The 12,785-nt window shown below is 39.5% G+C and overlaps 1 protein-coding gene across 1 annotated transcript in view; it reads left to right on the top strand.

Moving 5' to 3' along the window:
- The window catches only part of MYH15 (myosin heavy chain 15), a 66,485-nt gene that overhangs the window by 24,851 nt on the left and 28,849 nt on the right, over window positions 1–12,785 (top strand). Inside the window, exons 16-22 of the mRNA XM_054045491.1 lie at window positions 1,493–1,663; window positions 2,744–2,923; window positions 4,279–4,411; window positions 6,141–6,208; window positions 10,975–11,062; window positions 11,297–11,414; window positions 11,719–11,842. Of these exons, the coding sequence (XP_053901466.1) occupies window positions 1,493–1,663; window positions 2,744–2,923; window positions 4,279–4,411; window positions 6,141–6,208; window positions 10,975–11,062; window positions 11,297–11,414; window positions 11,719–11,842 (882 nt within the window). The remainder of the gene's footprint in view (window positions 1–1,492; window positions 1,664–2,743; window positions 2,924–4,278; window positions 4,412–6,140; window positions 6,209–10,974; window positions 11,063–11,296; window positions 11,415–11,718; window positions 11,843–12,785) is intronic.

The following is a 12,785-nucleotide window of genomic DNA, read 5'->3' as shown; positions in this document are numbered from 1 at the left end:
TTGTAAACTGAAGTGTGTGAGTAAAGTATCTTGATTGCTAAGGAGCAATCCTTGTAACGGAGCACTTCGCTGCTCATCCCAAAAATCAGTCAGAGACCACTTGTTATGCAAGCACCAATGCCCTTTTATTCCTTGAGCCAATTCCCACCACCGTTTATATACAGTCCATTCCAGCCAGCTCCCTGGGAGACCGCTAGCTTCTTCAGCCAGCTGGAAACTACAGTCACAGGCTCCTCCCTTTCCTGTTCCCACCCCTCCCCCTGCTTCCTTCCTGCCAGCTTTATATAGCCTCCTGGTTAACAAGGCCCACAGGTGTTTTTCCTTAAGCCCTTTTGTGCACCACACCCAGCCAGCACCAATTAATACCCCTTAATTGGAGCCGGGCTAACAGGGGCCTGGCCAGAACCTTTTTGGCCAGCACCCTGTTACAGGCTTCTTCCTCAAAGTGTATTCTTGAAGGCTAGAGGGCAGTGTTTACAAGAAGGAAATTCAATATATGCCAACATAACTAGAAAATATACTGAAAGATTCCCTAGCATGGAGTTCAGCCTAGTCCTAAGCAGGGCTGGCTCTAGGCACCAGCAAACCAAGCACGCGCTTGGGGCGGCACAACTCTAGAGGCGGCATGGCGGCATTCCAGGGGCGGCACCTCACTCTTGGAGGGTTTTTTGTTTGTTTATTTGTTTTTTGCTTGAGGCAGCAAAAAAACTAGAGCCGGTCCTGGTCCTAAGAATGCTGGTGTGGAGCCCAGCCTTCCCATTGGTATCCTTTCCTGCTTTGTCTTCTGGGGACACCTATATGGGGGGGGAGCTAAACTGGACTTAATTCCTTGTTCACTGCAGACCAGGTAATGGTCCTCTACCCATTCACACTCAGAAATACCCTAAAGCACACCTTATTCCAGGCAACTTCAAATGCATGAGTCAAGAGCAGATGAGACAGAAGTCCTACCTAACTTTTGGAGCTGACCATCTTTATCGAATGTCCCAAACCTCCCCAATTCAAGCATGAACTGCATGACCGATATTGCAAGGTGTTGAGTGCCACCAGTGTCCACTGATATCAACACCTTTGCAGATTCTAGTTCATGATTCTCTCTTCAGTCACATTTGTTCTTTACCCTACTAAATGTCTCTAGTGATCAAATCACCTGAAAGTAAATTGATTACCACAGGGGCCAAGAAGGAATGTTACTTCCCATGCACAGTGCTTCACAAATTGGCTGATGTGTTGATTTTGCTTTCCTAGGAAGCACTGGGTTTTACTGAACTTGATAGACCAGTGTTCTGATCAAATCTGGAAATTCTCATGTATCTATGTACTGCACATTAGGAAGCAGTTAGCCTGACAAACTCCCCGGTAGCCTCTCTGTCAGTTACCTGATACATAGTTTTAGATTTAGACTATTTCTTCCATGCCTGACCCCTTCCACTGAACTCCGTTCATATTTAATTTTGTGTGACTGTTTCTCTTTTCCACTTCTGCACCATAGTATAACAGCTTTGAGCAACTTTGCATCAATTACACAAACGAAAAACTGCAACAGTTTTTCAATCACCACATGTTTGTCTTGGAGCAAGAAGAATACAAAAAGGAAGGCATTGAATGGGTATTCATTGATTTTGGCTTGGACTTGCAGGCCTGCATTGACCTAATTGAAAAGGTACGTACAGAAGCACAAAGGCATGTATGTTCAGACCTGTTTTCATGCATAATGCTCACCTTGGAGACTTCTTTTATTTCCAATGTAGCTATGTGGTCTTATCTTCTTTTGCCCTCATCTCCCTTTTCCCTCACTCCCCCCCTTTAGTTTGTCCCACTTTTGGCTGCCTCAAACTAAATTGTAAGCTGTTCAAGGCAGGGGCTGTGTTTCATCTGTGTGTAGAGCACCTCACACAATGAGATCCTGATTGTGATCATTAGGCATTATTACAATAGGAAAAATACAATAAATATTAATATACAAAGCCCTCTCTGCTCTGTGGGCCAAAGCAGGGTTGCATAGTCTCTTCTTAATTTCAGTCCATTCTTTCCCCAACTCTGGCCGTGCCTCTCCTCTTCCTCCTTTCATGGATATCAGCTGGGCCTGGTCAGTTCATGAGCCCTAGCAGCATTTCTCCTTCTGCCACGTAACCTCTTCAGACCTGACAGGAAAAATGAAGGTTTGAGTACTGTTGTGTCATTACTCAGAGCAAGCAGTGTGGGAGGCTGATAGTCAAGTGCCAATATGGCTGAGCACTCTTGTCATGATGTGGTTTTTATGATCCTAGTCACTGCCAAACAAAATGTCTCCAGCCCTGACAAAATAGCTATCCTTGCTTGGAAAAAAATATGGAGCACATAGGGAGCCTGATTGCTCCCAGTGAAGATGGTATCATCCCTCCACTGGCATCAATAGTCTTTCCATTGGCTTCAATGGGGGTTGGATCAGGTCCAGAATGACCAACTCTAAAATATTAGTCAAATGCCTTGGAAGTTAAGAAAGTGAAATCTGAAAATCCATATGAAATGCTATCAGAAGTCAGTGTAAAACCTCCCAAGGCAGAAGTTTCATAGTGAACTGTCAAAAGTCTGCTTGCTGATTTAACAGAATAAACATGAGTCACCCAGTCAGTATGACAAGGAATCCTGTGAAATGGAATTCATCCAGTCAAGCCTAGCTGTGACACAGCTACTAAAATCTGCTTAATCATAAAAACTGAATTCTAAAGATTTTCTTATTAAAATCTCTTTGGATCAATAGCCATTGGGCATCCTGTCTATCCTGGAAGAGGAGTGCATGTTCCCAAAGGCTACGGATATGACATTCAAAGCCAAACTTTATGACAACCATCTTGGCAAGTCACCCAACCTTCAGAAACCTCGGATTGACAAGAAAAAGAAATTTGAAGCCCACTTTGAACTTCTTCATTATGCTGGTGCGGTAAGTTTCTAATATCATCAGAGATCGACATTGTACTAGAATTCCTCCAAATGGATTCATCCCATAGCCACCAAAAAAAAAAAAACTTATAGTTAAAATTAAAAACAAAAACAAAAACAGGGCCAATCAGAAATAAGGATAACATCAACCCCTGTGCCCTAGATATTACAGCACATTGAAATATAGGGATCCAGGTGCATCAAAACGTGGATATAACAGGCCAAGTTAAGGAGGATGCGTGGTGGTTTAGTGAAGATTTGCCAAGGTGTTTCTAGTCTTGTCTGTGAAATCACCCTAAGTTACCCACCTTCAGAAAAGTGACCGTATAAAAATGCTACCATCTTACTTGACATATTGATTCCCTGTACGAATTCAGTCATATGTGGCTATGTTGGCAACCAAACCAAGGTTTTACTGCTTTTCACTCCTGTTTAGTGTTGCAGAGCCAACACTGTTCTCCCCCTTGCATAATCAACCAGATTATTAACTAAGGTCTAACTGCAGAATCTGTCGCAGATGAGAGGAAAAGATAATATGTGAATCAGAATGAACCTAGTTTCTCATTCTGAGTTGAGTGTTCAGAACTGGCAAAAGAAAAAACATCTTTTACTCAAATGGAGCAAATCTGATATGGAGTCATTGAGAAAATGTTGACACCCTATGAGGCCACTTTTAGACTCACTATTCAGAGTACCATTGAACTTTAACCTACTTTTATATTATTATCAAATATATTTAATATCCTCTTTTTATATAGCACTTTACAAAGGAAGTCAATATCATTATTCCGATTTCACAGGTGGGGAAACTGAAGCATGGGTGGCTTGGGTTGCTTAAGGCAGAGCCAGGAATTGTATCTTTTTAAGAGACTTCAGTTAAGAGGTTTACATCAGAAAATCCAATAGAGAGCTCTGGAATAGTCGAGGGCCTATTGTTGTAATATAGAACCGTAACTTGTCTGTTCTATTAGCAGTTCTCAAGATATGGTTCAAGATATGCCCACCCGGGGCATATGGGGTTCTTTCTAGTGGCCTGCAGGGCCACAGAACACATTGAGACACTGGAAAGACGAGGGAATTGCAAGATTGGGAAGGGATATAGAGGATTCAGATGGGAAATTGTTGGGAGTGGGAGCCAGGAATCGGGAAGCAGAGAATTAGAGACTAAACAGCAGGTATGGCTCATGAGAGTGATTCCCTATGAAGTGTTTTACAGGATAAAGCTTGTGCCATTAATTTCAAACCAAGCTGTAAAAAACTGTAGCTGCTTCTGAGGAAGAAAGTGTGAGACATAGACTACTGGGGAAAGTGTTTGTTTATTTTTCTTACATTTTGGACCACATGGTTCTTTCTTAGGTGCCCTATAACATCATTGGCTGGCTTGAGAAAAACAAAGACCCACTTAATGAAACTGTGGTGGGCATTTTTCAAAAATCTGCCAACAAACTGCTGGGAAGCCTGTTTGAAAATTATGTCAGTGCTGACTGTGGTAAGTAGAATAATCTTACAAGGATTTTCCTTCACTTCCAGGGCACATGCTTGGAAAGGAATTTAAAAAACAAAAGAATACTAGAGGCATCCACCGACTGACATTAAATCAGGCATTTTCTCATTAATTAAATGGGCATGGCATCTATACTAGTGTGCCACAATATTTTAAAAGGAGCCTTATCACAGTTTGTCTGTGTGCCTGCCATTTGTATGTATATTCCTTTGAGCAATCTGGCACACTATTTTGTGTGCACAAATGCTGGAATCTCTGCATGCATAGCCTGTATGTATATTGGCACTAAGTGTGAGTATGCCAATGGGTATTGAACTATGCAAAGTCTCCCTTGTGTGTGCAAGTGATGCACACAAAAATGTATAAATGATTGTTTATTAACAAAAACAGGTCATGTCTCCAAATTGTGGCCCTCTCTCTAGCTGAATTACAAAGCTTCCAAAAAAAACAGGAGTACTTGTGGCACCTTAGAGACTAACGAATTTATTTGAGCATAAACAGTGTCTAAACTAAAGTGACACTTAAAATTTAGGAGACTGCACTTGCTGTGATAAGAAAAGTTCATATGATCAAAATGTTATTGGATTAGTGATGGAGAAACTGAATGATACCTGTCTAATGTTTCTTCAAACCTCTAAAGTCTGCAAAATTAGGTAGGAGAAACTTGCAAGAATAGGTTTTCATGAGGCTTCTAGTAGTTCTGAAATAATGTCTCTCTCTTTTACTGAGCTGTTTTATTTGAGGTAAGGCAAGTCACAAGCTTCCATAAAATTGATGTTAAGGGATTAGGACTGGCACTCATTACAGAGATGTAGCTGTTATGTCCTAAAGTCACAATCACTTACAGCCTATTTATTACAAACCACATTTATGTAGATGTAGTTGTCATAAATCATAAGATCCCTTATGAAAGAAGTAAAAACTGCAGACTTCATAATGTGGATTAGAGATGGAGCAGAATAAAAATAACAAAAAGCCTGCCTCTAGCAAACTGTTGCAGGTAGCTAAGTGCCTATCTGCCACAGAGCATCAGTCCCAGGAGTGCTACCTTGTCTTGCACACCATGCCAGTCAAAAGGAATAGCCATTCTTGGCACTGTCACTGTCAAGAGAGATGCACTTTGAGAATAACATCAAACACATGGTACTTTTCACTTTCCTTGACATGGACTGCTGTTCTCAGGTGACAAATGCCAGGCCATATATACTCTACAGTTCACATGCTATGTAACCAGGTTAGTCATTTTCTTTAGTTTGACGTTTTTCTGAATATATTTGATTGTATGAAATAAAAATAAATGAATTCCAAACTACTTACTATTTTTTTCTGAAATTCATTTTTATGCCCCTATTATGAGGCATGTTTCCAGAAATGAATAGTTAGCACTATATACGACTATAGAGAAACTATAATGCAGTAAATTTGCAAAGGTTTCTAATGAAAACCACAGAGAGGAAGAGAATGTTTTAGCATGTGTCACCAAAAGCCTTAAACAAAACTATAGCCTTTCTAATATTTGAAGTGTGGGAATACTGGATTTCTTTTGTACAACACTTGAAGACCAAAGAGACTCACATGACTTTAATTTTACATTGATTCCAAATATTAATTGCATTGTACTTCTGGAAATGTTTTTACTGACTTTATCTCTTACTTGAATACTACATTTGATTTAGCTGTTCTTTATGTATTTCATTTATTTTAATTTTTTTAGTTGATCACAGTGCAGAAAAGAAACGCAAGAAAGGAGCTTCCTTCCAAACAGTGTCATCGCTACACAAAGTAATTTTTATTTTTTTATTTAAATGGCTCATAATTTTTCTGTGTATTTTTTTAAATGGATCATAATTTTTCAACTATGATGCTACATTCTGATCAAAAATAAGAACCGCACGTGCTTTAGTAGACCAAATCAAACTGAAATTGAATGTTTGAATTTGGGTCTGGGTTTAGGTGTTGATCAGGGCTAAGTGACTAATTCATAACAAATTATTTATTTGTTTAATTTCTCTTCTTCTGTTCTTTCAATGTTCATTGAACAAATTTAGTTTTTTTAATTGTTTTAAACAGATTATTCACAATTTTTGAACTTTTTTTATTTTTGTTTACTCTACGGTTATTGTTTCATATTCATTTGAAAATGGAGATGGTCACATGATATTGTTTCTATTCCCTGGTTGGATGAGTGTACTGCTTATAATCAGGCTCCATGGTTAGAATGTTCATGGAAATCTGATGTAAAATTTGCTTTACATGAGTATTGGAGCTTAAAACTCATATTCTGCAAGCATCCATGCTACTAAAACTGAAATACATTTGTATTATTTGTGGAAGGTGGACAGAAAGACCATGTCTTCACTGGCAAAAATAGGACCTGTTGTTCACCACTGGAGCAACTCCACAAGGGATAACAATGGAGAAAGCTGTAATGTAGGCAAGCTTCGAGTGGTTTTTATCCATCATGTCATCTAATTTTGCTTAGAGCTACTGCCAGTAGAGCTAAATCAGTGATGAATCGAGTCCTATTTTTGCCAATGTAGACAAAGGTGAAAAAAGTGTGAAGATAGCTGAAGCAAATTTCCACAGACTGCAGCTTGATACTCGATAAGAAGGCACAAAGGGCAGCAAGGTGTCCAATTTCATTGACTTTTTCTTGGAGTTAAGAACATAAGGACTGCCATATTGGGTCAGACCAATGTTCCATCTACCCTAGTATTTTGTCTTCTGACAGTGGCCAGTGCCAGAGCTTCCGGGGAATGTACAGAACAGGGCAGTTGGAGTGATCCCCTCCATCTTCCCCTCCTGGCTTCTGGCAATCAGAGGTTTTGGGTTACCCCAGGCATGGGATTACATCCCTGACTATATTGGCTAATAGCCATTAATGAATCTCTCCTCCATTAATTTATCCAGTTCTTTTTTTTAACCCAGTTATGCTTTGGCCATCACAAAATCCCATGGCAATGAGTTCCACAGGTTAATTGTATGTTGTGTGAAAAAGTATTTCACCTTGTTTGTATTAAACCTGCTGCCGATCAATTTCATTGGGTGACCCCTGTTTTTTGGGTTGTGGGAAAGGGTAAATAATACTTCTCTGTGAACTTTTTCCATACCATTCATGATTTATAGACCTCTATCATATCCTCTATTAGTTGCCTCTTTTCTAAGCTGAAAAGCCCTTTATCTTTTTAGTCTCTCCTCATATGGAAGCTGTTCCATACTCTTGATCATCTTTGTTGCTCTTCTCTGCACCTTTTCTAGTTCCACTATATTCCTTTTGGAAAAGGGCGTCCAGAACTAGCCAAGGTATTCAAGGTGTAAGTGCATTACAGATTTATATAGTGGCAATAATATATTTTCTGTCTTATGGTCTATCCCTCTCTGACTAGTTCCTAACAATTCATTAGCCTTTTTGACTGCTGCTGCGCATTGAGCTGAAGTTTTCAGAGAACTATTCATGGTGACTCCAAGATCCCTTCCTTGAGTGGTAACAGCTAAATTAGAACTCATCATTATATATGTATAGCTGGGATTATTTTTTCTAATGTGTGAAACTTAGCACTTATCACTGTTGAATTTCATCTTCCATTTTGTTGCCCAGTCACCTAGTTTAGTGAGATCCCTCTAACTCTTCACAATCAACTTTGGACTTACTTACCTTGAATAATTTTGTATCATCTGCAAACTTTGCTGCTTCATTGTTCATTCCCTTTTCCAGATCATTAATGAATATGTTGGACAGCATAGATCCCAGTAGAGATCCTTGGGGGACACAGCTATTTATCTCTCTCCCCTGTGAAAACTAACCATTTATTCCTACCCTTTGTTTCCTGTCATTTGCCCAGATCCATGAGAGGATCTTCCCTCTTATCCCATGACTTTTTAGTTTCCTTAAGAGCTTTTAGTGAGGGACCTTGTCAAAGCCTTTCTGAAAATCTAAGTACACTATATCAATTGGCTCAATCTTATCCACATATTGCCCCCCTCAAAGAAGTCTAATAGATTAGTGAGGCATGATTTCCCTTTATAAAAGCTATGTTGACTCTTCCCCCAACAAATCGTGTTCATCTATGTGTCTGATAATTCTGTTCTTTACTGTATTTCTACCGATTTTGACTGGTACTGAAGTAGGGCTCACCAGCCTGTAATTGCTAGGATCGCCTCTGGAGCCCTTTTTAAAAATTGGTGTTACATTAGCTCTCTTCCAGTCATCTGATACAGCAGCTGATTTAAATGATAGGTTACATACCACAGTTAGTAGTTCTGCAATTTCATATCTGAATTCCTTCAGAACACTTGGGTAAATATCATCTGATCCTGGTGACTTATTACTGTTTAACTCTAAACTCTAAAACCTCTTCTATTGACACCTCAGTGTTGGACATTTTCTTAGATTTGTCACCCAAAAAGAATAGCTCTGATGTGGGTATCTCCCCCAACATCCTCTGCAGTGAAGGCCGATGCAAAGAATTCACTTAGCTTCTCTGCAATGGCCTTGTCTTCCTTAAGTGTACCTTTAACACCTTTGTTGTCTAGTGGCCCCACTGCCTGTTTGGCAGGCTTCTTGTTTCTGATGTACTTAAAAGAATTCTTACTGGTAGTTTTTGCATCTTTAGCAACTTGCTTTTCAATTTCTTTCTTGTCCCACCTTATTATACTTTTACAAGTACTCTGCCAATGTTTGTGCATCTTCTTACTATCCTTATTAGAATTTGACTTCCAAATTTTAAAGTAAGCCTTTTTGCCTCTAACAACCTCCTTTACTTTGCTGTTTAGCTAGAATGGCATTCTTTTGGTCTTCTTACTGTCTTTTCGGATTTGGGATATACACTTAGTCTGAGCCTCTGTTATGGTGCTTTTAAATAGTCCTCATGCTCTTTGCAGGCATTTAACTAGCCCTTGTGACAACTCCTTTTAATTTCTATCTAACAAGCAACCTCATTCTTGTGTAATTCTCCTTTTTAAGGTTAAATGTTAGAGTAAGTGAGGGAGGGTTTGATTTTATCCCCACACAAGAATGTTAAATTTAATTACATTATGGCCACTATTACCAAGCAGTTCAGCTACAGTTACCTTTTGGATCAGATCCCATGCTGGACTTAAGACTAAATGAAGGACTGCCTCTTCCTTTGTGGGTTCCAGGACTAGCTGCTCCAAGAAGCAGTCATTTAAATTGACTAGAAATTTTATCTCTGCATCACATCTTGAGGTGACATTTACCCAGCCAATATGAAGATAGTTTAACTCACCCATTATTTCTGCTTTTGTAGCTTCTCTAGCCTCCCTACACATTTCACAATCACTGTCATCATCCTTGTCAGGTGGTTGGTAATATATTCCTACTGTTATACTCTGTTTAATCAAGCATAGAGCTCCTATAGTATTGTTTCATGTAAGATTTTTACCTGATTTGACTCCATGCTTCCTTTAACACCTAATGCCACTCCCCCACTAGCACTACCCACTCCTACTCTGTCATTCCTATGTATTTTATACTCTGGTATAACTGCGTCTCATTGATTATCTTCATTCCACCAAGTTTCTGTGATGCCTTTTATACTAATATCCTCATTTAATGCCAAGCACTCTAGTTCACCCATCTTAGTATTCAAACTTCTAGCATTTGTATATAAGCACTTAAATAATAAATGGAGAAATCCTATCGCCTAGAACTGGAAGGGACCTTGAGTCCAGCCTCCTGCCTTCACTAGCAGGACCCTAATAACTGGGGTCCCTGCCTCCAGAGGGATATCCCCTGTGTGCGAGAGAATATCAGGACATCATCTAGAAGATGGGTCCCAACTATGGGATCATTCCCCTCTACTCCAGCTTGCTGGTTCCTGCCCCGAGACTTTCATCCTCCTTAGCAGCACAAGGGCTGTTGAACAGGAGGTAGGACCTCTCTATGTGCCTGAAAGTCTCCTCATGTACCTCTGTCTCCTTTAGCTCCTCCAGTTCAGCCACTCTGGTCTCCAGAGCCCATACTCTGTCTCTGAGGGCCATGGGTTGCTTGCACAGCACAACACATATGCCACCTTCCCATGAGGCAGGTAATCATATTTGTTTCACTTGGTGCAATAAACTGAGTAGCCCAAACCCTGCTGCTGGATTTCTGTCTGCAATTTTTTATTCCTGTGGCTTTTTAACGTAGCCTAAGTTTAGGCTATGTTGGTGAGGTGTTATTGGCTTTTCTTTATTCTGTCAATTACTTTCCTTGGCAACTTGGTGACTTTCTAATTGTTATAGTCCCTCAGACTCATCCCCCTGCAGCCAAGCTCTCTTTAGGTGGGCACCTAAATGCCCATTGTGCCTTCAAGAATCTCCCCCAACACAGTCATTATGAAGACATGCATTGCACTGACATGCAGAGTATTCACTCTGGATAGTCTGTGCGGGGGTGTGTATGCGCTAATATCCACCTGTAAATCTGCCTTATTTTCTGCTTATTAGACAATATATATTTTATAGCATTGCTGCTCACATATACACTTAGTACAATATTATGTTTCTAATGATTTAGCTAATTTTATTTTTTATTATACCCTTTTTAGGAAAATTTAAATAAACTGATGACTAACCTGAGATCTACAGCTCCTCACTTTGTGCGCTGTATTATCCCCAATGAAACTAAAACTCCAGGTATGGAAAATCCAACAATCTGTTATTCTATCTCCATTTTAATCCTGTTATTTTTATCCCAGAATCCATTTCTAAGTCATCAGCCCACACTTAAAAGCACTTTGATTGTTCTCCTCCTCCAATGCTAGCTGTCATTTCGAGACATTACTCCCAACTCTTCTCACCTACTGAACAAAATGAAGGTTAAATCCTCTGGAATGATCTCATTTAATTAAGTTCTTGAATTTTTTTAAGGTGCAATGGATGCTTACCTTGTCCTCCACCAGCTTCGCTGTAATGGTGTCCTGGAAGGAATCCGTATTTGCCGTAAGGGATTTCCAAACAGAGTGATTTATGCTGACTTTAAACAAAGGTAACACAGAGACCAGCCCCAGACACAGGTCACGTTTCTTCTCATGATCCAATTCCAATCAGAATCGTTGTAGCTTTCTCCATAAAAATTAGCCAGAGTACTTTTCCCCTCTTTGTTTTACTCAAATTAATTTTCAGTTCAAAATGCTTGGAATTGGAGGGCAGTATTCTACTCTCAGTTTAAATCTGAAATAGTTCCACTGGCTTTGCTGTGGAACTTTGTCACATTTATTACAGTTTAATGAGAGCAGAATCTGATCCAGCATCCTGGCCCCCTTTACTCATTCTTCACCTGTTGTTAACAGGTACCGTATTCTGAATCCAGCTGCCATTCCAGAAGATAAGTTTGTAGACAGCAGAAAAGCTTCTGAAAAACTGCTGGGTTCTTTAGATATTGACCAAACCCAGTATCGTTTTGGACACACAAAGGTAACAAGAAAAGAGCATCTGATTCCTTTTTGAAAGCAGAGATTTCAAAGCTGCAGGGTTCAGATCTAGATTTAAATGTTGCTGAAGTTAATGTTTTATATAGAGATATGACCATATCAAAGCCCACATTTGAAAACAGAGAATAAACAAAGGCACTGCTTAATAAAGTAGAAAAACCCAGCTGTAAGATCCTGTCATAAATATTGACGTTTCCATCAAGAAGTAGTCTATATCTTGATGCAACCATTTTAAATGTGCTTTCTAATGGCAGTATATATTCAATGTAAGATAGATGGGGTAGTGCAGTTGGCCTCTGGTGGCATTATGGGAACACTTGTTATCCAGGAATTAGATAGACTGACACGAAAATCTTTTCACATGTAAATCACCACACAGCTGTCAGTGGTTATGGTTACTAGAACCTGAGTGAGATTAAAACAAGAGACTTAGCAGCACAAGTAATTCTAATGTTAAGATAACAATACAAAAAAATAAAACAGAGGAGTTCTGCTTTATAAGCCAAGATAGACAGCTCAAGCACTGCATATTGTTTTCTACAGGAATAATGCTATCAACAACAGGTGTAGCTGAACCAATGCTGCTAACACTTTAACTGCCAGTTTAGACAGGACCAAACCATGATCAGCACCATTTCAGCTGTCTTATTTACACAGAGCAAATCTTGACTACAGTTTGTGAAATGGTGCTAAACACAACTCTGTCCTGTCTAGACTTGCAGTGAAATTGATACTAACACCTGTTCAGATGCACCCATTTTCAGCAATGGGTGGTTGATTTTCTAGCTTGAAAAGGTTCGTGGAATTAACAATGATACCACAACAGATTTGTTCCTATTTTATGTGCCCAAGTAAAAAGGTTAAAAACATTCCAAAGGTCTAACACCGATTAGTAGCATGGTTATTACATGAGTTTGGCACATTTG

This window comes from Malaclemys terrapin, chromosome 1 (genome assembly GCF_027887155.1).
Source record: "Malaclemys terrapin pileata isolate rMalTer1 chromosome 1, rMalTer1.hap1, whole genome shotgun sequence".
Lineage (NCBI taxonomy): Eukaryota > Metazoa > Chordata > Testudines > Emydidae > Malaclemys > Malaclemys terrapin.
Note: the sequence above shows the minus strand (reverse complement) of the source record. Positions and strands in the feature narration are given on the sequence as shown.